General features: G+C 32.9%; 1 protein-coding gene across 2 annotated transcripts in view; it reads left to right on the forward strand.

The window, feature by feature from the left end:
* Positions 1 to 24,887, forward strand: part of FSTL5 (follistatin like 5) — a 771,710-nt gene that overhangs the window by 388,459 nt on the left and 358,364 nt on the right. For both annotated transcript variants that reach the window (XM_059374351.1, XM_059374341.1), the window contains exon 6: positions 13,951 to 14,071. In XM_059374351.1, coding sequence (XP_059230334.1) covers positions 13,951 to 14,071 — 121 coding nt within the window. The remainder of the gene's footprint in view (positions 1 to 13,950; positions 14,072 to 24,887) is intronic.

Below are 24,887 nucleotides of genomic sequence, written 5' to 3' on the forward strand. Positions count from 1 at the left end.
TGGTTGGTTAATTTTTGGGTTTTGGTGTTGTTTTTCTTTTAACACTATTCTATCAGCAATAGAATTTCAAGTAACAATTATATGATATTTTGTAGTTTAAAAATCAGTAACTACTTTTTTTTTAATTAATTAATTAATTAATTTATTTATTTTTTATGAACATATATTTTTATCCCCAGGGGTACAGGTCTGTGAATCGCCAGGTTTACACACTTCACAGCACTACTTTTGATAGGTTTCTACACCTTAAATACCTAAAGGAATCACTAGTTCTTTATCTTACAAAATGTGTAAGAGATCTTCAGATCTACTCTGGAACTTTTATAATGTTTGTCTATCAGTCAATGAGAACTTGTGTACCCAATCTTTAGGGGAATTATTCATCAGCAATTAAGCACATCTATAACATAATGTAAGTAAATCATTTAGGAAGTTACTAAATTACTTTGTTTCAATAACCAAAGATTAATTAGGATACAGTCAATTTAGGTCAATTATTTAGTCCACCTTATTAAATTTCATTTATTTGAAAATTGTCACCAAAATGAAAGATGTAATAAGAAACCAATTACTAAGGAAACTATTTGAATAAACAAAGGTCTATTTAGGTCATTTTGGAAAAACAGAAATGCTTTTATATGTGTGTCATGGAGAAAGACTAGTTTGAAGGAAAATGTTAACACTCAGATTCAAGAAACTAAACTAGTTGTAGAAAGTAGTAGAAATGTAAAATAGGAGACACAAGGTTTCTTCAAAAATTATACAGGTTTTAGGGAGTAATGAAGAAAAGAAGCCAATCTAGGATGAACAATCTGGGAAAATGGTGATAGCACTGAGGAATTTTGCTGACTTCTTGATAATCCCTATAGTGACTATATTGAGGTGAATTTTGCTGTAGTACTTAGCAGTTGATACAGTTAATAAAAAAAATCCAGTAGTCTATAACGTCATGTCATTCATCTCTTATGGTTAATTTCATGCTTTATTTTAAAAATCTGACATTGTGGAATATTGGTTTTATTCTGCAAAGATTTCTAAGATTTGGAATAGTGTAACTTAGTTTAGAACTTTATATCAAAGTAAATTTGTAAGTAAATTGATTAGAGTTCTTGTCATTCTAGTTAATTAAAATATATATCATTTTCATTATCTCCTTTAATCCAGATTGCATTTATTGACTAGTTACTGAATCCAGGCATTGGGGTTTAAAGAATCAAAATCTGGGATTTTAGGTAAAATTAATTAAATAAAATAAATTAAAAATATAAATAAAATAAAAGTAAAATTAATTAAATTTTATAATTAATATACCTATGTTATCATTTACCTCATGATTTATTTTTCAAGAAAGAAACTAGAATTTTACATTTATAGTAATGATAAGAAATTACTAGTTAATTAAAATGAATTTGTAATTGAGGCATATCACCTTGATCTACATAGACTTGACATATCAGAATATATTGTGCTTTTTGCTTTTTTTTATTTTATATATTCTATAAGTAATATGATATATGAATTATGTATGTAATACATATATTATTTCTATATATATTAGTTTTATTAACATATCTACACCATTGTAACCATTGATTAGTTACAAAACATGCTTTGACCGAATCCGGTTATTATCATAGTAGCTCCATCTAAATCCAAATGGAAACCTTCTCCTCACTAGAAAATGGCAGTGACAGCACTTCAATTATACCTGTTTCAAGTTTCTGCCACACCAAATTTGATTTTATTTCCTAGAGCAGCCTTAACAAAATAATGCAAAGTGGGTTTCTAAATCAACCTTTCTCTCCATTCAGCATCTAAAATCAAAGAATTGGCTATACCATGGTCTCTCTGAAATATCTGGAAGAAGATTCTTGCTTGTCTCTTTCAGTTTCTGGCAGTGTTAGGCATTCCTTGGCATTCATTGGCTTGTAGTAACATCTTTCTGCTTCTATAGTCACATGACATCCTCTCTGTGTGCCTGTCTTCCCAACACCTTGCCTTTTCTAAAGAACACCAGTCATATTGGATTGGACCACCCTACTCCAGTATGACCTCATTTTAAGTTATCAAATTATATCTTTAACAGCCCTATTTCCAAAAATACATTACATTCTGAGGCACCAGGATTAAGACTTCAATGTATCTTTTAAGAAGATACAACTCAACCCATAATAAAGTTCATCTGCTACAAAAGTATTTTTGTTTTCTCTGTTTCCCTTGCTTTGGATTTACTGTATGTCTGAAAAATACTCTTCCAATTCATCTGAAAGTTATCCTCAGAAACTTTATATTCAGAAACTTCAGAAACTCTTTTGCATCTTGGCTCTCCATGAGGTAAATGGAAGGAAATTTCTGGGAGGTTTACTAACATCCTTCTGAATACATCCCATACCACATTAAGTCATTTTCACTTTTAGCAGTGTATTGTGAAAATATCAGTATCCCATCTGTCAGTAATCAACTATGAAATAAAAAAAGGAGAACAACAACAACAGAAGGTAATAACAAACACGCTTCAAAAAATGGAGTGATGGGTACCTGGGTGGCTCAGTTGGTTAAGCAACTGCCTTCAACTCAGGACATGATCCTGGAGTACCAGGATCAAGTCCTGCATTGGGTTTCCAGCTCCACAGGGAGTCTGCTTCTCCCTCTGACTTTCTCCTCTTTCATGCTCTTTCTCTCTCTCAAATAAATGAATAAAATCTTAAAAAAAAAAAAAAAGAATAGATAGAATGAATACCTAGATATGTATATAGCACAGTATTGTTTTTGACTTGTGTCTTTTGGGGTTACAGTTACTCTTTAAGAACTTTTTGCTAAATATTATAACCAATAATATATATGGCTTTATTAATAAACCTAGAAACATATAATGTCATAATTTAAAATGGAATTTTGAAATAATTTAACTTAGAAGGATAAAAAGGGAAAGGATCTTACTGGTGTCTTTTAATAATTTACAAGCTATTATTAGCAGAAATATAATACATAGCTCTAAGATACTGCCAGTGACAAGGAAAAATTAAAGAATATAATTTGGCTTTAAGGTTTTACAATTGCAGCATGAGAGCTGGTTGCATACATTCTATTTTTATTCTGCATAATGAATATATATTCTAGAATTTTTCTTGCAGATTTTCAAGTAAATTAGAACCTACAGGCCTTTCTAGTTGAGAGTGAAAATGAATAAAAAATGTAGTAGATAAAAGGAATAGGATCCTTAGTATCACAGCTAACAATTTGTCAGCAAGAAAATATTTACTAAAATAAACTGACCATTTATAGAAATAAATCTTGTTCAATACATCTCTTCAACACTCTACCTTAACATAGACATCTGTAACCACACAGTTCATCCTTCAGTCTGAGGCTCATTTTGTATGTTGAAAATACCCAATTATAAGATATAATTGGGTATTTTTATAGCAATTTTATAGCAATAGTAATTTATAGCAAAGTGAAGTTTTAGATTTTCAAAAGAATTGTGTTTTACTAAGTTAATATATTCAGTGATAGTGCTCTGGTAGATTTGCCATTGGTAACAGAGGATCTGGAAGAGTTAAAAAAGGTAATAACAGATGAAAATAAATCAACAAAGATTAAGATGACATATGCATTTCAAAAGACCAGAAGAAAATGTTACAAATGGAAAGGCATGAGTGGTTCTAAATTGGTAAAGTCCTAGAATTTTTTTTTCAAAATAATCTTTTTTTATGATCAAAGTGTAGTAGATTAGAACTTTGTTTTATGGAGCCTGGGTTCAAATCGCATCTTTACTACTTACTACCTCTGAACCTTTGGCCAGTTACTTAAACTCTGAGACTGTTTTCCTTTCTATATATTAGCAATAATACTAGTCCTTACTGTGTAAATTTAATATAATATTTATATCATTTACAATATACATGTTTCTTAGGAACATGATTAGCACACAGAAAATACAGTGTGTTAGCTATAATTATATTTTCAAAGCTAACTTTCATGTGATGACACAGATGATAATATAAGCAAAGAGAGCACATATACTTAAGTTATTGAATGAGTGATTGAATAATAGTTCCATTATGATCATCTTCCTTTGCATTTTTTTTTAATGATTATACTTGGGTCATAGGTGATAACAACTTAAATACCATTAGGTCACAGCCATTATGACATAGAAATCTATATATACATTATTAAACATACAAAAATTTTAATACTAACTTTTATAATGAAAAGAAAAATGGTCTGGGGTACCTGGTGGCTCAGTCAGTTGAGCATCCAACTCTCAATTTCAACTCAGGTCATTATCTCAGGGTCAGGGATGGAATCTGTGTTGTTCTCTAGGCTTAGCAGAGAGTCTGCCTAAGATTCTCTCTCTTCCTCTTACCCTGCCCTTCCTCTACCCCATGCACATGCATGTGCGCACTCTTTCTCTCTCTAGAATAAATAAATAAAATATTTTTAAAAAATAGAGGGGTGCCTAGGTGGTTCAGTTAGTTAAGTGTCTGACTCTTCATTTTGACTCAGGTCGTAACCTCAGGGTCATGAGGTTGAGCCCAAGTGGGGGTCTCCGCTCAGTGGAGAGTCAGCTTGAAAATTCTTTCCCTTTGCCCCTCCTCCCACTGACTCATGCTTTCTCCCTCTCTCTCTCCCTCTCTCTAAAATAAATAAACATTTAAAAAGTTTTTTGAAAGGAAAGAAAAAAGTTTCCTGCGAAAAAAGAGAAATAGTTCTGGTTTTCCCAAGAAATTAGAAAAAATAAACGATGGTGTGTTTTTATTTTGCTCATCTCATTTGAAGTACTTACATATTTGTTGGCATGAATTGTTAAATCCTGAGTACTATGTTATAGTAACTAATAGTAATAGTATTAATAATAGTAGTGATACTTATTTTATTGCTATAATTTAGATGTCTATGTCCCCTTTGTGCTTCTTTTTGAACTCCACAAAAATTTTATGCATATACATGTATAATTATATATATATGTAAAATATATATATTTGCAAGAAGCAATATAGACTTGCTTGAAGATGTGTAAGGGAGATATAGGGTGTTTACATCACAAAGTACTTAAATCCCAAATTGAAATCCAGTTTAGATGAAGTGTTTTGTACACTTTTCCTTTCCTTGTGCCTTGTCCAGGTGTGCTTTGCTTTTCCTACACCATAGATAGATTCAGTGCCTAAATCTATCTCTCAGCCTGGGGCTCCAAATGCTTTATCATGTAAAACAGTATGTTCTATTTTATATTCCCCTGAATTTGTATGACAAATACTTCACATTCCACAGTTGCCAATATCTATACTTTTTAAAAAACTAATGACAGGTTATAGGATATAATACCAACATCAAAAACCAGTATCTATCATATTCTTCTCTTTAGGAGAAATATATCATCAGTCTTTGAAATGTAAGGAAATTCCTAGCCTCCGTCTTGTGCCTTACTTTTTATACTCTCAGAACCTAATTAAGTCCCGTATCTCTCTCTTTCCTCAAGTGTATGGCCCACTTTTAGCATTTCGGTGAGAATTTCTCTTCCCCAAATGATGGATGGTAGGGAAAGTGTGTTATTTATAAACTTTGTTGTTTTATAGGAACAGAACATTGACTCCTTCCCATATAATTGTCTTAATTACTGTATGACAAAGGTAGTATTTCAATCACATTTAAATATTTTTTGTGCATTTTGTCTTTAAATATCTATTCTCTCTTTATGGAAAACAGGTAAATGGGCAGTTATTTTGTTGTAGAAGTCTGTATCTTTTCTCAGATCCATGCTATAGTGTCTGGATTCCATTCACAATGAGATTTTTTTTTTAAGATTTTATTTATTTATTTGGCAGACAGAGATCACAAGTACACAGAGAGGCAGGCAGAGAAAGAGGGAGGCAGGCTCCCTGCTGAGCAGAGAGCCCGATGTAGGGCTCGATCCCAGGACCCTGAGATCATGACCTGAGCCGAAGGCAGCGGCTTAACCCACTGAGCCACCCAGGTGCCCTCACAATGAGGTTATTAAACTGAGTAGTCCTTGCTGGTAACTAATTCTGTATACTAAAGGTAAAACCAAATGTTTTGCCTTTTTCTGAAGACCATTTTGATAAAGTGTGAAACCTTATTTGTTTGGTGTTCTACCTTAGCTTAACTCCCCACATCTAAGCAAATTTCTGAGGTTCATCTCTATTATCTGTATCTGTCTCTCTTTCTTTTCTTTAATTATCTTCCCCAAAAGTGAGAACTTGATGCTATCTTTGGATCTATGGTGAAATCTGAGCTTTACTGATGCTTGCTTCAGTGAAAATCATTCTTATAACAATATGCTCCAAATTGGATTATCATATTCTAATGTATGATTCATAGAATAATAGCTTACTATAAAAGCCTCAACAAACATAAAAGTATATTTTTCCATAGTATAATCACAAACCTGATATCTCTCCCAAGTGTTATATATATGATTAGTGTAGTCAGGTGCTCAGCCACATAGTAACATATTTGTGGCTTTCAAAACATAATTTCCCTACAACAGACCTGAATGTGTGATGCTTGAAATAAAGATTTCAGGATGAGGTGACCTAAGGTATGAATATATTCCTCCTGGCCAGTCTAGCATGTAGGGAAAGGTCACTAGAATTGTGAAGGTTAATGATCATTTATTTTTTAAAAAAGAAAAAAGTTGGGGGTGGCTCAGAATGGTTCTGGGTGGTTTATTCATATGTATAGAGGGAACCACTGGGGATACTAAAAGAGTTAAGGTAGGCAGAAAGATTGTGAATCAGCAGCTAAATTTGTTTGTGAATTATGGGGAGAGAATGGGAGAGAATTATGTAGCTGAATAGCCTGAGATTCAAAGAAGTAGGTCCTTTCTCTCTCTCTCTCTCTCCATCTCTCCATCCATCCATCTTTCATTTTTATCTATCTAATGAAGACAGGTGTAGGAAGCAGAAAAAATCCAGAAGTGCCAAAAGGGAGCCATTGAGTTATTGACCATCTTCCGTGCTGAGATAGAATGGATATGAGAGAAAAATTGGCCTCCGATTGATAAAATTATTAGACAAATTGTTTTCTTAAGGGGTAGCCAGAATTCTTAAAGTTAACGTGGTGAAGAACATGTTTTTTATAAGAAATGGAAGATAAAAGAGTTTTCTGATCAGAGAGCAGGATTTCCAGAGGTCACTATGTTGGGTTTGAGTTGGAAAGAAATGGAAATGGAGTCAGAGAAGGAAATGTGCATAGCAGTATGGGGAATTCATAGGGTCACAGAGCTAAACCAGGGTATGAAACACAAAGGAAATTGTCCAGATTGTCCCATAGAGGGGAATGGACAACTTTGTCTTGCACTGTGGTCTCAAATGTTGGGTCTTTAGGGTAAGATGAAGGGACTAATAAGCAGATTTCACCTAGCAGAATGGCACCCTTAAATTTGTTAGCAGTGTTGAAAGGTAAGCTGAGGCATATTAAAATCTTAAGAATTTATTTGACCAAAAATCTATTTGAATTGGACTGTGCCAAACTAGCAATGGTTAAGATGCATTCTGCTGACAGGAGCTAAGGGAAAACTTTTCTAGAGAAAACGAGAAAGCAAAGTAAGGAAGTCTTTGATTGGCTACTGCTTAAAGCATACTTGGCTATTTGTGATTGGTTGTCAGTTTTGAAAATTGCGGCATTTACAGGCTTAGATATTGGGTTGTTTATATAGAGGCCAGAGCATTAGATCCAACTCAGTCTAATGGCTTCCTTGTTTAACTTAATAGTAGTAAACATAGGGTTCTTAAAGTGAAATAGTGCTAACAGCTTGGAAAATCTACTCCTTCGGCCTCTCCCTATTTCATAAAATAACCAGCCATAGAATTTAAGTAAGCAAAATCATTCCCTTGTGATTCTGAGTTTAAATAAGCAGCTGTATTGAGTATATTGATTTAGCTCTTTCTTCATTTAGATTCTGTCATCTTAATAAGCTGATTCACATTAAGCATGCATATTAGAATGAAATATTTCCCTAATGTGCACACATGCCAACTCTTTATTAAAATAATAAAAAGAGCTACTTGTTCGCAGGATTTAGATTATTATGTTATACATATTTGACTTAAAAAGCTATTTGCTCAATGACTACCATATGTGAATACATTTACAAAATTAAATAAAAAGCAAGAATAAATAAGACCAGATATTTTTAAGCTATCAGAATGGGCATGGCAATGATGTTTTTGCAACTTTTGTACATACAATTTTCTTTAAAAATTATTAGAGCTGTTATATAGGGAATGGATAATTAATCTTTATTTTGAGTTGATGAAGCCTATTACAATTTTCAAGATTTTTTAAAAAGTTCTAGTATCTAGCCAACATATTTATTTACTATAAGATTGGTAAGAATTGTTTTGTCTAATAGATAAAAAAGCTATTTTAGTGGGAACAAACTAAATGCAAATAAACAAGCTTTTGTCTGGATAGAGAAGGGAGATAAGTGAGGACTTCCAGGGAATTCCATGGTAATTAATCCTATTTAACATTTTAAAGCCCCATAAACCTTCTGGTAGATGAAATAAGGTAGCAGAAACCAGGTGTTTGACTTAGATTGGCAGTGACAATGCCAGTAGGTAGATCTTTCTAGTACTGGCAATTTCCTCTCAAACGCTAAAGATTTCAGAAGGGTAATCACAGCAACAGTTAGCACTTAACAGAGAAAGGTAAGTCTTGTGATTGTTTAGTTGCAGCTTGAGGCTACAATTAAGAAACAGGACTTTCAATCCTATCTGGAAACATTAGTAGAGTTTCAAGTATTCTTTTTTTTTCTTTTTCTTGTTTAATGCTTTTCATAATATGCACAAGACAATTGGAAAATTTTTTAAAAATCGTTTTTAAAACATTTAAGCATATCGTTTATAGAATCTTTCCCTTGGAATATTAATATGCATTTAAAAACGGGGAATTCACATTCAGAAAATCCCTATGAGCCATATAGAATGCCTTAAAAATAAAATATTTTTTTTCTCATTAATGTTATATCTTCAGCAGGTTCTTCAAAAGAATTAACTTTGACACTATTGATTTTTTAAATGTTACAAAACCTAGAAGAGAACTTAAAAGATGTTAATTAATTTTTATGTAAACCTTTTCTTGTAATACACCTAGTTCAGGATAACATCAGTTATATATAATTAAACAATTATCATCTGTAATGTTAATTATTTACTCTCTGTCCTTTCACTTTGTCTTTTTTTTTTTTTTTTGGAACACTGTTGACAATCTGTAATTATCTTGTTTATTTAATTATTTGATTTCCTGTTCCCACTTATCTTCTCCAGAAAATTAATTCCATGAGGACAAAGGCTATGTCATTCTTATTTACTACCATATCTCCAACCCCAGCACAGTACTTGGCACATGTTTGTTGTTAAAAAGGGAAAGACAAAAGGAGAGGGCAGGGGGGAGGGGAGAAGCAGAAAGGTAGTGTACAAGGAGATGTTGAGAGAACCAAGTAGTAGAGAAGCCAACCCATCCGTATCAAGTGTGTAGGAGAAGCATAAGGATAAAGCCTGAAGAATACGTATTTCTAACAAAGTATATTTATTTCCTGACCCCTCAGGCTTTGATGCAATTTGTCAAGTAGAGAGTGAATTTAACTTCTTCTCCTCAACTTCACAAATGTGATGTACTTTGTATAAACAGAGGAACACTGAGCTCTGATCTACTGGATCACTGTGACTGTGACATGGTCGTGATTAGTTAGATGAAAAATAGCTTGCAAAGGATCAGGAAGAGCTCAGCCTCTGATGTGCTCTTGAACAAATGATTGGTGTGTCTTTCCATGAGTTTACTGTTGCTGTTTTTCTGTCTCACCAAGGAGAATAAAGAAAAAGACAGAATTGGAAGATTCTACTCCATTGTCCTTCTATGCCCTCACCCCTCATCATCATGACCTGACTTGAGACCATCAAAACTGATCCCATGTACTTTACCTCTTTTATGAGAGTCGGTATAATAATCTTTGGTTTCGGGATGCCTGGGTGGCTCAGTTGGTTAGACGACTGCCTTCGGCTCAGGTCATGATCCCGGAGTCCCGGGATCGAGTCCCGCATCGGGCTCCCAACTCCACGGGGAGTCTGCTTCTCCCTCTGACCTTCTCCTTGCTCATGCTCTCTCTCACTGTCTCTCTCTCAAATAAATAAATAAAATATAAAAAAAAATAATAATCTTTGGTTTCTAAGTCATGATATATGTCCAGAAAACTAATATCCAAACATCTCCACAGTAGGGAGACAATCCTTTCCACCCACCTCTGGCATTTTCTTTTTTTCTTTCCAGTTTTATTTGTCCTCACATAATTTATTATCTGGTATACAATATATTTTACTTATATATTTATTTGTTTCCCCTTTACTAGCATAGAAGTTATACGTGGGAGGGATCTTTGCCTGTCTTATTTTCAGAATCTAGGAGTCTGGCACACAGTAGATAGATAAAAATAATTTGTTGAATAGATATCTAAATAAACAAATGAAAGAGAATAATAAGGAGAATAGTTTACTTTGGGAGGAACTGGGTGTTTTGTTTTTATTTTTGTTGTTTTTGGACAAAAAAGAATATAATACAAAAACACTGAATCATCCCTGAGTTATTACAATTCCTCATGCAACCTTGACAGTTCTATTACTTTGAAATTAAATATGTATCCCCTCTGGGATGCTGTGTATCTGAACTCCCTGGATGACATACATTCTACTAATACTTCTATTTTGTCATACTGACTCTAATCTCTGTGGAACCCAAGATTCACGCAACTTGATTTTCGATCATTAAAGCATGTGAGACTCTATAATTGTCTTTTAGCCTTAGACAGTTCACCAAACACTGGTAAATTTGGGAAAAGCACTCAATATTTTACAGTGGATAACAAATAAAATTATGAGTTATCTCCTTGATTAAACCTTCATTGTAGGATATGTAGGATATATAAAAAAATAAAAAATTTATATATATATATATATATGTATATGTATGTATTTTTTTTCCTACAATATATTGGGTGAGTGTGGCTCTGTCATGATCACCAGGTCAAAAATAACACGTGTGTTTTGCGAGCCTAGACGGGGAAGCAATCAGAATCAGGGCCAGACATAAATAAAGGAAATGCTGGCAGCAATGAAAGCCCTAAAAGTTTGGATCCCTGTGTCAAAGAATGCTTAATGTATTACTGTATACTTGGGAAGGAAGTCTGCTTACTTTCTTGCAGACTGACACTTTGATAAGCTTATCAAAACTCTAGATATCTAAAGCAATTGATCCATTGAATGAAAGGTCATAGGAAGGTGTCTCTCTCTTTTAGAATACCCCAGACTGTACACAGATCCATTAGGAAACCTAAAGGGCAAAAGAAGTTACTAGGAAAGATGTTTTAAGTAGGCTGTTTTTTGACCAAAAAATGGAATAAATGAAGAAAATATGTACTTGAAATATTGATGATAAGAATCACTTCTCTTCTGTACATGGACATGGTCCAATATAGGTGAACAGAGTTGGGGTTTTTTGCTTTTCGTTTTTAGCTTTAAAAAACTTCTAGCCAGGACCATTTGTTTTGCTAAGGCACACTCATTAAAACACATCCAGTTTACGTTGTACACTCATGATCAAACGAAGACCAAGATCAAATCAAGTTCTATCTAGTCTTATGCTGGCATTCAGGGAAAAAAGGTGGAAATTCATTCTCTTTGTCTAATACATGACTTAATCTGAGTAAACTATCAAAATAGAAAATATGAAACAGAAAATGATGAAGATTTTTCTCCAGGTTTTTCCATCTCCTTCTTTTTATGAATATGTACAAAAATAAAAACCACTAAAATATGTCCTTAAAATACGTGACCAAAACCTGGTGTCACCGCAATGCTTGCATTATAGTTCTTTAAGAAGAGCCTCATGAGGTCAGACGAAATACGCTGCCCCCTACCGCCCAGGAAAAAGTCATTATCCATGATCTAACAAATAACAGATGGAGAAGGACTGAGAACTCTGTTACTTTCTAAATAGAAAAGCAGTATTAGTTTTCTCACTAGGCTTGTAGGAGAGGTGACTTCAGCCATGAGGTAGTTTTGTTAATCCCTTCAGCTGGACTGTGCAAGAGTGTAGGGCTTAATACTCACTCTCAACAATATCTATTTGTGTGGATCAATTAAAGCACATAAATGTTTTGCCTGCTCCCACCCCCAAGGCAGCAAATACGAATTTCACCAATGAAATGTAAATACATTGCACAAAAGTAGATAACTCAGTATATTGTGGAAGTTCTGTTTGGCTCTGCTCAGGTGGCTGGGACTGCAGGGGGCTAGGGACCCTTATGCTAAGCTCCATCCTCCAAGCTACCTCTACAGCCATCCATGCTCAGCTGTAACAAACTTTTAACATGGGACTGTTCCCAAAAGGGTTATTAAAAAAGTAGTTCAATAGCATCTGAGAATCTTTAGAAGTTGGTATCGCTAATCTGCCATCGATCTAACAAAGAAAGTCTGAAGCAAACTGCTTTCTCAAAAACAAGCTGTGCAAGCTGGTGTGGAAATCGGCAGTGAATTATTTGAATAAGAAGCACATTACCTTTTTTTTTTTTTTTTTTTTACTTTTAATGATTTACTTTGGAGTGAACATTATGTGTGGTCTTGCATCTAACTATATGAGTATGTGTGCGCGCGTTTATGGACATACATACATGCGTGTGTGTGTATAATCTTCAGGGTAGCCATGAGAGATAAATGTTGCTCTCTACAATTTCTTTCTTTTTTTTTTAAAGATTTTATTTATTTATTTGACAGAGAGAAATCACAAGTAGATGGAGAGGCAGGCAGAAAGAGAGAGAGGGAAGCAGGCTCCCTACTGAGCAGAGAGCCCGATGTGGGACTTGATCCCAGGACCCTGAGATCATGACCTGAGCCGAAGGCAGCAGCTTAACCCACTGAGCCACCCAGGCGCCCCCTCTCTACAATTTCTAATTGAGGAAATGTTCAACAGTTTACCAGAAATTATAGAAGTGGCCTTGGCAGGAGCAGAACCCAGACCTGGCTGAATTCAAGAGCCTGCATTTTCTGATTACATGGCACTGTCTTTTAAAAACACACACTATAATGTGAAATACTGCCTCTGTATGTGGGAGGCTGTGAAAAGCCATGGACACAGCTCTGCAGCCCACCAGATGAACAGGAGTGTTTGAAAAGTCTTTTTCTTTTCTTTGATTTTATTTGAGAGGCAATAGTTAGAGCAGTTGAGTATAAAAAAGCTACAGCTTCAGTCCATAGGACAGAGCACAGAGTAGAAAGGCAGTTTGATGATTTTTCTCACTCACACTTGGGTAGATTTTCATCATCAGTTGGAGCATTAATTCTCTTTGGCTCCTGGAAACAGTTATTTGCTTAATAGCTCTTTTGTGACCCAGGGAGTTTATACACAATCCCAAATGGCTTAACTTCCAGCTGAGGAGGAGTTTAGGCAGAGAAGAAAAAAAAAAAACCCTAACTTAATTTTTCACAAATAATTTGAAGATGAAAATTGGAACAAACAATCGCACTATTTTTGTTGAGAAAGAGTCCTGTTTTATTTTGACAGAGGTCACTGAGACGTAGGAGGCAATTTTCATGTGGCGATAGTTCCTTGAGTCAGTGTAAATGGAGCAAAGAAAATGAGTAAAATACAAAATGTCCTTGTAAAGTTCAGATTTTTCTGGGTTCTACTGTGAAATTTTTGTATTAGAAAGTTTGGACTAAATTCTAAGTACCTATCTGAACTTTTTAACTTTTTATCTTTGGAATGGTTAAAAATAATTGTCCAGTAACTGAAAATCTGGATTTTTCATAGGTTCAGTTACTTGCCCTACTGCAGACTTAAAATGATCTATTAAATGATTATTATGTATAATGAATTGTGCTATAGAAATGTTAAGAAGGTTATAATTGTATGGTTTCATTTTCCTGTCAGGTGATAAAACAGGAAGAACTTGGCAAGGATCTTTCTGATTGTACTTTGTATGATCTACTGAAATATGATGATTTTAACTCTGACAAGCACCTGGCTCTTGAAGAACTTTATAGAACATTCCGTGAGTATAATATTCATTCTCTAATTCTTCATTCTTTTTCCTGTTTCTTTACACAATACTGTGTGTTTGCTTGATCTCAGAGTACAAGTTGTTTGTTTTTTTTTCTTTTTTTAGAGAAGTGATATATAAGTAAGATAATTTAAGTACTTAAATGTTGTTGAAATATATGTAAAAGCTAAGGAGTTTAATGATTCTAAAATGAAAAATTGGGAATACTTGATAACCCTAGATATCCGTTCTTACTGATTTTCATTGCAAGCATTAATTCCACAATGTTGTTTCTAAGCTTTGGAGTAGGAGCAGTACTTGCCTAGTTTTCACTGTATGTCAAAACTAATTTAATTATTTTCACAGTGACTTTTTTGTTTTTACACTATTGGGAAACTAAAGCAGATTCCTAGATAGAGTTTGCATTATGGTAACAAGCATGGAAATGGAAAAATTGTATTTATGTTAAGGTGTTTGGTATAATATTAAGGTACTTTGGAATAATTTATATACATTTCAATTGCTTAAAGACTTCTTAAAATTGACTATATGTGCTTTATGAAAGGGAATTATGAAGATGACCTGGCTTTAAAAAGTTACCTAGTAGTTTATTCTTTAAAAATAATTCAAAGAGGAAAGACTAGGAGACAAAAACTAGAAAGGAAAGATATAGGAGATGTATGTAAAAATTAAATTAACTGGTTGGTGTTTGATAATTACCAAAGAAACAAAGTTCAAAAGGATTTAATTTAGCACTGAAACCAGTATTTTTTTATATCTATCTATCTATCAACTATCATCTATCTATCTTTAATATGTCATATGTATACACATGTATATATCACTTTCCAGAAAGTCAGGGAATAATATATGTGCTTGGTGTGAAAAGATCTCTTTTGAATTATACCTCTGCCATTTACCAGTGGTCTAATATTAGAGAAATTACTTAACAAGGGTAGTAATTTTCTTGTCATATGATAATTTTATGTTAAACATTAAATTATATGGTATGTAATATTTGGTGCAAGTAAAACAATATATGTGAAATAGCTGCAAGTTACAAAGCTTTAAGGCAAGATATCAGTATGCTCTTCAGATTTAATTAAATTTCATTTCCATTTTAGATTAAAAAAGCAGGATCACAAGGGAGGACAACTCCATAAACTGTTAATCTCCTAAAAGTATGTCACAAGGTGAAACTATATTTCAAAGTTAACAAGAAAGCAGTATTATTATTCTGTGTTTGTATGAAGAAATTGAAGTACAGAGAAGTTAAGAACTAAGTGGCTGAGTTTATTATTAAACCTCTGTCAGACTATGAAGTATATGTTCTTTCCACAGAACTTCACTCCATAATAGTCATTAGTTTGTGTGCTCATGGTGGCAAGGAGAAGGTATTATGGATTATCAGGAAAGAAATTATATTTATATTATTTTATATTTATATTATATTAATACTGTCCTATTATATTATTATATAAAGACTATATATATATATATATATATATATATAAGCACTAGATACAAGTTAGAAGGGATAAATATCATAAAAAGACCTACATAAAATATTAAGTGAATTGAGAATATACTCTCCAGTTTGGGAAATCAAAGAGACTTCTTGAGGGTGGTAGTTTCTGAATTAGTCTCCAGGATAAGTGGATATGGGCTTTGGTCAGTAGGAGATGGGGAAATTGGACAAAAAGAATAGCAAAAATAAAAACTCAAGTGTGTGACAAACCCAGGTATTTGCAGAAACCAATTCAACTGCAAGATCTGTTCCAGGTCTGAAATTCTATGAAAATATATCAATTATTATTACTATTTTACTAACTTGTTTTGTGAAACAAGCAGTCTAATCTACCAACTCCAATCTCTCACCCTTAAACTGTGTAGATGTGTGGATTTGACTAAGTAAAAGTGATTGAAACTTGTAGCGAGAGCAAAAAATATTTTTAGTGGCATGCAATTGATCAAGCATCATAAGATAAGTGGCTATCTGTGTAGAATTTTAATTTAAAATATGGTTATTATTGATGATGAAATGGTAGAGTTAGAAACTAAAACAATAAAAATAATGTCTAAATAATATGTTATTTTTATGACAGCACTGCAAAGACTGAATAATGATCCCCGGCAATATCAGTAAATAAGAATCTTGTCCAGAATACAGCTGCTTGCACTTATCCTAGGGAAAAAAATGATACTGCATTTTGAGATATGATTTAATGTTGCTAAGGAAAGCAAGGTGGATCAGCTTATTGTTCTGATAAAGAAAATTCTGCAACTCAGAAATCTGTATCATCAATAAAAGTATTCAATAGAGAAATAGTTAAGTTTTGTCTATAAAGGGGCTAAATTATACTAGGAACTGCTGAAGTCAAAAGGGAAAAAATCTATATGATTTGGGTTCACTATTAGAAATTAATATGTAACGATTTTATGGAAATTATTTATAGTAAATGCAATGAACTTAATGAATATTGTAATGTTTCTGCCATTAGGTCAAAATTATGTATAACACAAAAGGTCTACATTCTTAATATTCTAAGTCATAAAGAGATATTAGATTATGAAAGCACTTGGCAATCAGCAATCATATTATGATCGTTTTTTCTTTTTGTATAATCACAAAACTATCCCTTAACAATGATAAAATGATGTTCACATAATCATTTAGAGAAGATAATGTTTTTCTAAGTAATGCTGGAATTATATGGAAGATTTTAATATTCTTTCTGGTCTCACTAAGCAATTTTCTGGGAAGTATTCTATTTTCAGTGTTTCACTAATTTAAACAAGTCATCAAACTATACAGTGATCCCTCAGAGATAGCAGAATTAATCTGTATGGATTGTGTCTGCATTAATAAGACATATTTATACATCTTCAATAGGAGATATGTATCTATCTCTTTCTTTCCATCTGTTATAATACTTTATAACTAAACCCACTTTGGTTTTGTGAAGTTTAGTGACAGGCTTTTTAAAATGGTGTGTTTCTAAAAGTCACTGTGTTATAAAATATTAAGGTAGTTTAATGAGTAAAAATGTGTAACGATAGTGAGAAATCCAATCTATTCAAAAACCATGTATTAAATACTCCTGTGTATAGGGTTCTGTGATGCTGTGATAGTTAAATCAACATAAAAATTATTTTTCTTTCTCTTAGGAGTATATACTCACAGACAGATAATGACAAAAATGACAGATTTAGTATGGGGGAGATATATATATATATATATATATATATATATATATATATTTTACATCCGGAATGATTCCCTCCAGATCATTCCTAAAAACAACACCCAGAAAACTAAAAAGTCCCTAAATGAAGATACAAAGGAATAAGCTAAGTCCAGAGAAGTTAAAAAAAATTAAAAAACTTCTCTTGATCCATTAATTACTTGTTTGTAGATACAGGTTTTTGGCGTCTAGTTTATGATTCTTTCTGCCATATAAAAGTGGAAGAAAGTAAAGTAAAAGGTAATGTACAAACAAGAAAAGGTTAATGGTAAAAAATACCAAATCATCAACTGTATAAGGTTTTCTGTAAAATAGCCTTTTTATCTCTTTTTGGATAAGATGAATTATTTTAATATTTTCCAACAAGCATTGGATGGTATTCTTAGTTTTTTTCTCCAGAATTTTTGGCATTATTAAAAAGGTACTTAAAATAAATCCTCAGTGTGAGTATCAAATATGCTAAATTATGCCTTGTTTGATTAACAAACTTGGAAATCTATTTAATGGGATCAAATAAATTTTAAATGAGGTCAGTGACATAGTTTTGAATACTTAGAGGAAATACTAAATCCTCTGGTCAGATGGTGAACACCTTTCACCCAGGCGTTTTGTTGTCTTGAATATTTTCAGTAAAATATGTAGACTTTTCAGTGTAAAGGTCTCCTGTACAAATAAAAATGAGTCAACAGTGTCATTATTAATCACAAGGACTTGGATTAACATACAAAAAACCAGCACTTTATTTTCTTCCCATTCAAAATTAAATTAAAATGTTTGATTGGTTGATTTACATGGAGCACTATATTTTCACTTTAAATCTAGGTAAATCCAAATGATTTGCCATCAAACATGACCATACACTGAATTAAGGCATCCAATTTCAAAAGTGATATTCAGATAAATGTTTATGTTTACTTATTTTTGTAGTCAAACTCAATTAAGATGATAAAGTGCCATGATAGGATTATTGATTTTAGGAATAGTTTTTATTTCTAGCTAGCAAAAAATGATGGAAGTGGCTATCCAGAAAAGAACATTTTTTGAAAATGTTTTCTGTGTACTTTATTTTCTTAAATTATAAGTTAAGCTATAAATTGAAAGTTAACTTATAAATTGTTTGACTCGAGTTCCAAGTCTTAAAATTGTATGAAATGAGGAGTTTGCAATTCTGATAGATTCTTGAAATTCTATTAAACTCTTATGAGTTGTAGTTCCCAAATCCATATACATGTATTTCAAAATATATATGTATTCTAGAAGTTCAAGTTCTAATGCCATACTTAAATAAATCTCTATCAATTCAATATTATCTTTATGTGTGGAAGGATCCAAAAAATGATGTGTTTCTATTAGGCATAAAATAATTAATTTTTTGCAAGTGTAATGCATCAACTGTGAGCATTTATATTGAAACTAATTGCATAATAGTTTTCTCTCCTTTCTTAAAAAGAATAATTAGTATTCTGAAACTTTAAAGTACTAAAAAAAAATGGAACACTTATTTTAAATTGCCTAACTATTCATGATTATACTCAAAATGTCATCTCTCTTTATAGGAAACACTCTTAATGGGATATAGTTTTGGTAATGACATTATAAGGAAAAAAATCATTTTCTAGGAAATCACAATTGCTATAATAAAAATATTACTTATTGGAACCATCTAATAAGCAGAGAAATGAAATATGAATATTATATTAATATTCATAGATATTAGATAATTAGTATATGAAAGATTTTTTTGAGAAAATTAACAGAGTTTAGTGAGAATTAAGACTCTTACAGTAATACAGGTTAAAGGTGATAGGGCCAGGACTAAAGGAACAAAAGTAGTAATATAGAGAAGTGGTCATATTTGGACAATAACTCACAAGTAGAATCCTCTCAACTTGATGAATGATTACATATGCATGGGATAGAGAAGTTAGGGTCAAGGATAATGCCTAGTTCTCTAGCTTGCATACAAAGTTAAACAATGATGTTATTTATTAAAGTAGGGCACACAGGAAGAGAAGCAAGTTTGGGGACATATACTGAGTTAAATTTTCAACATATTGGCATATTTACATAGAAAACTTTGGTTGGAGCATATTATGGTCTAGAGCTCAAGTGGGAGTTCAGGACCACAAATAGAGATATGGGGCTTATAGTTAATTTGATACTCAGTGGGTTAAGCCTCTGCCTTCGGCTCAGGTCATGCCTGATCTTGGGGTCTTGGGATCGAGCCCTGCATCGGTCTCTCTGCTCAGTGGGGAGCCTGCTTCCCTCTCTCTCTCTCTCTGCCTGACTCTCTACCTCCTTGTGATGACTCTCTTTGTCAAATAAATAAATAAAATAAAATAAAATAAAAAATCGATACTCTGGCAGGGAATGGGGTAAACAAGAAGAGATGAGCAAAAGAGCAACAGGGAACCAAAACTTAAAATTAATTGAGTAGTTTAAAAACAAAACAAGCAAACATAAAACAACACTTAGAGAGGTAGGAAGTAAACCAAAGGACTACACTGTCATAAAACTTTAAAAATTGTTGACCAGCAATTTCCTTGACTGAGTTCAGAAGAAGAGAGTATATGACGGATAAATAAATGGCCTCTGGATTTGTCAGTAAGGTGGCCATTGGTGACTTTGGGCACAACATTTTCATCAGAGATGTAGAGGTAGAAGCAAAAGTGCTGGCAGTTGAAACATTATATGTAAAAAAGAAGAAAAGTAAAGAAAGAAAAAGAAAAAAAAAGTGCTGAGCAAAGAAGCAGAGCATGCAAGCACGTATCGAGTATATATTTAGATAAAATCCAAAATAAGTAAAACTTATCTATGGTTTCAATAGTTCACATGATGGGACCTCTGGAAGAATTGGCAGGGGATGGGGTGGGAACATAAAGTGAGAAGAAGGCTTCTGGAATGCTCATAACATTCTGCTTTTTAGCCTTACAAAAAAAAAAAAAAAAAACCCACACTGGTTTGGGAAAGGCTATTATTGACATTGATATAGCTACTATAGAATAGCCTCACACACATATCATTGTAATATGAAACCTTAGAGCAACTTTAATTGCTGGAAGAGTTGGGAAAACAATTCTTCTATGGCATACTTTGATTAAAATATTAAATCACTTGTTAGTATAATTATAATTTTCTATGTTAGAGTTTATAGATATACCTTGACAGTTTTGGTAAATAAATAAAGCTCTGTACCATTCACTTAAAGATAATTTCCACCTTATATGACTATTGTTCTAAGTTCTTTAGACCTTACAGGGAAAGAACTGTCCAACATGATTACTGAGACACAACCTATAGACATGTATTCCAAAAGGACAAATTTTGGTTCTAAACAAAATAAATTATTTTTATGTAACAACTGTGAAGGGAAAGATAAAAGGTAAAGAAATACCAATTTAAACTATAACTTTAAAGAGAATGAAAATCTTATATATATACTTTTTTTTCCTTCATTTTAAGATGACCCTGTCCTTCCAATTACTAAGGTTACCTTAATCAATAGTAGCTAGTGGAACTTCATTTTTCTTCTTTTACCTATAACCTCTATTATGATTTCTTACTGGTAATTTTGCTTGCTGACCTAACTATTTGGAACTCCTAAAAGCAGACAATTAGATATTTTAGCTTCTCTTTTATCTCAAGTGAAACACTTGTATTTATTTCTTAAAGTACTGAATGTTTTTGTCATATAGATATTGAGAGTAAGGCCTTTTCTGTCACAAAATAAAACTGAAATAAGAAACAATAAAATGGAAATTGATTATTCATTCTTACTTTTCTACACTCCACCGTATCTTGTCAATCATAACTTAGCGGGTCTGACTTAAAATTACTTTCCCCTGACTTCACCATGTTATTCAGCAACAGAGGTAGCCTGAGGCTGTTTCCGACTTTCTAAGTTGTTCTGTAATTCATTGGTACTTTGGCTTTGTTAACCTCTTTCTTTATACTGATTTCTCAGAAACTCCTTGAATTGAGCCTTACCTTGTGCTTGTGTGATTCTGAAACCCTGTCTGCATGGTGTCTTGTGCATAGTGATTTTCCTGGGGAGACAACCAGCTATATTACTGCTGCAGATCTGATCCCTTTGGGCAACAGAGTTGCTGCAGCTTGGCACCAAAGCTTTCGCTTCAACTTCTAGTATCTCAGGGGCATCTGGCCAGCTCAGACAATAGAGCATGTGACTCAATCTCAGGGCCATGAGTTCAAGCCCCTTGTTAGGTGTGGAGCCTATTTAAACAAATAAACAAACTGTCTCAGATTTCCAAACTGAGTTTCCATGAATGGGATTTAGTTTTTAACTAGTTAACTATTGTTTAATAGTTTAAAACAATTTGAATGTAATGTATAATGTTTTCACTACTAGCTGTTTTCTGAATTCCCTACTCAAGGTTAGTCTGAGAAAATGCATTTCATTAACATTTTTCAGTTGAAATTTTCTTTTCTTTTTTTTTTTTAAAGATTTTATTTATTTGAGAGAGAGAGAAGGCACAATCTTGATAGGGACAGAGGGAGAAATAAGCTTCCTGTCAAACAGGGGTTTAATCTCAGGACCCTGGAATCATGACCTGAACTGAAGGCAGATGCTTAACCAACTGAGCGACCCAAGCACCCCAGTTGAAAGTTTCTTTATAAGATTCTGCTCTGTCAATGATCCATTATAGAGGCATTTATCCACAAAGTGAAGGCCATTATATATATATATAATCAAGTGTTTTTTAAATATATAAGATAATCATATAAGTTTAGACAATCTTTTAAAATATTCTTTTTAATTCAAGGGTTGGAAGCTAGTACTTAGAAAATACCTTTTTGCTAAATGTATTTTAATATGTAGTTATTATTACCTTCACATTTTTTTTAATACCTGCCAGAGGCCTACTGTCTTATTTAAAAGAGTTCTACCACTTGGGGCACCTGGGTGGCTCAGGGGTTTAGGCCGCTGCCTTGGGCTCGGGTCATGATCTCAGGGTCCTGGGATCGAGTCCCGCATTGGGCTCTCTGCTCAGCGGGGAGCCTGCTTCCTCCTCTCTCTCTCTCTCTGCCTACTTGTGATCTCTCTCTGTCAAATAAATAAATAAATAAATAAATCTTAAAAAAAAAAAAAAGAGTTCTACCACTCTCATAGAGTGGTTACATGGGTGTAACCAAATAAAACAAGAAGTTTTAAGTAGGCCTTATCAACAACATATAGAAATCGTAAGATGTAAGTCAAGTCGCTAAGATTAGAGACTGTCTTGTTTAAAAAAAAAAAAAAAAGAAATGAATCAAAACGACATAAATGAATCTTTGAGTTTTAATAAATTTTAAACCAAATCACATTTTAAAAGTTTGGCCAACAGTCTTTGCTTTCATTAACTACCCTAATTTCATGTCCATTCCATAGCATTATCAATGACTATTTTTGTTGTAGTAGTAGTTAAAGAAAACAGAAAGGCATAAAAGAAAAATATGAATTAATTTTAATTCTATCATTCATTTATAATCACTTTGATATACACATACATATTTTATGAAAATGGGACTACATTAATATTGTATCCTCAAGATTTATTTTAATTATACCTTAGTTAAGTATGGGAACATATCTCAGTATTAGCAAACATAGCTTAACATATTTTTAATGGCCTACAATGTATGAAGTCACCATAATTGTAAAATTATAATCATAACAATCCATTTATTACTATTCCCAAGATATTATTTCTTTCTTTAAAAGTCAACATTCTCCATTTAACATATAATACAAGCAAAAAATGTTAGTCATCCTAATAACTTCTAATTTTCTAGCAGTCACGTTAAAAAATGAGTGAAATTGATTTTATTAACATTCTATATATCCGAACATATCCAAAAATATTACTATCCACAACATATGGTCAATGTGAAAATTAAGGAAATACTTTCCATTTTATTCCTATTAACTTTCAAAATCTAACATTTATAGCATATCTCATTTCTCATTTTGGACTAACCATATTCTGAATAGTCAGTAGTCATTGACTACCATCTTGAACAGTATAATTTTAGAGTGTTAAAAAAAATTTAAAATTCTTCTCCAGTTTTTTTATAAGTAAAGTTATTTTTATTCAGGGACAACACTCTCATCTATGTAGGAAATCTACAGATTCTATTTATTTATTTTTTATCATGGAGGTATAATTAACATAAAATGTTATATTAAGTTCAAGTGTACAACATACTGATTTGACAATTTAGTTATTTTAAATATGTGATTAAGCACATATTCCAGTAGTAAGTAAATAACATAGTGTGAAATTCATATCTGTTTTTTAGGAAATCAGAAAAAATACACACTTATAGAATAAATGTAGTCATCTAAGCAAAAAAAATTTCATCCTCAAACTAAGGTATTTATTTTAAAAACAGAATTCAAGGGATGCCTGGGTGGCTCAGTTGGTTGAGCGACCAACTCTTGATTTCAGCTCAGGTCATGAGGGTCGTAGGATCAAGTCCTGCCTTAGGTTCCCCTCTCAGCATGGAGTTGGCTTGGGATGCTCTCTATACCTCTCCCACTGCCCCTCTCTCTGCTCATGTTCTCTCTCTAAAGAAATAAATAAAATCTTTAAAAAGTAATAAGAAAATAAAAACAGAATTCAATAAAATATATTTAATGCCATCTACCTTAAACCAGTGCCTCCCAAATGTTGTCTTATCAATGGATTATTTATTCATTTATTTAAATTTTTATTTTGTTTTATTTATTTTCATTGCCCGAGAGTTTATTGTATGCACTACACCCAGTACTTCATGGGATACATAAACTCTATAATGGCCACCACAAGTCTTACCCGAAACCCTATCCCGCTCCCCTCCAAAACCTCAGTTTCTTTCTGAGTCCACAGTCTCTCACAGTTTGTCTCCCCCACCAATTTCCAACTCACTTCTCTCCATCTCCCAAAGTCCTCCATGTTATTCCTCACGCTACACAGGTAAGTGAAAATTATATGATATTTGAATCTCTCTACTTGGCTTATTTCACTCAGCGTAATCTCTTCCAGTCCTATCCACGTTGATACAAAAGGTGGGTATTCATCCTTTCTGATGGCGGCATAATACTCCATTGTATATATGGACCATATATGCTTTATCCATTTGTCCACTGAAGAGCATCTTAGTTCCTTCCACAGTTCAGTGACTGTGGCCATTGTTATAATGAACACTGGGGTTCAGATGGCCCTTCTTTTCATTACATCGATATCTTTGGGGTAAATACCCAATAGTGTAATTGCAGGGTCATAGGGAAGCTCTATTTTTAATTTCTTAAGGAATCTCCACACTGTTTTTCAAAGTGGCTGCACCATCTTGCATTCCCACCAACAGTATAAGAGGGTTCTCCTTTCTCCATAGCATCTCCAACACATGTTGTTTACTGTCTTGTTAATTTTGGCCATCCTATACTGGTGTAAGATAATATCTCAGTGTGGTTTTGATTTGAATTTCCCTGATGACTAATGATGATGAACATTTTTTCACGTGTCTGTAAGCCATTTGTATGTCTTCTATGGAGAAGTGTCTGTTCATGCCTTCTGCCCATTTTTTGACATGATTATCTACTT

The sequence above is a fragment of the Mustela nigripes genome, chromosome 1 (genome assembly GCF_022355385.1).
Source record: "Mustela nigripes isolate SB6536 chromosome 1, MUSNIG.SB6536, whole genome shotgun sequence".
NCBI classification, from domain to species: domain Eukaryota; kingdom Metazoa; phylum Chordata; class Mammalia; order Carnivora; family Mustelidae; genus Mustela; species Mustela nigripes.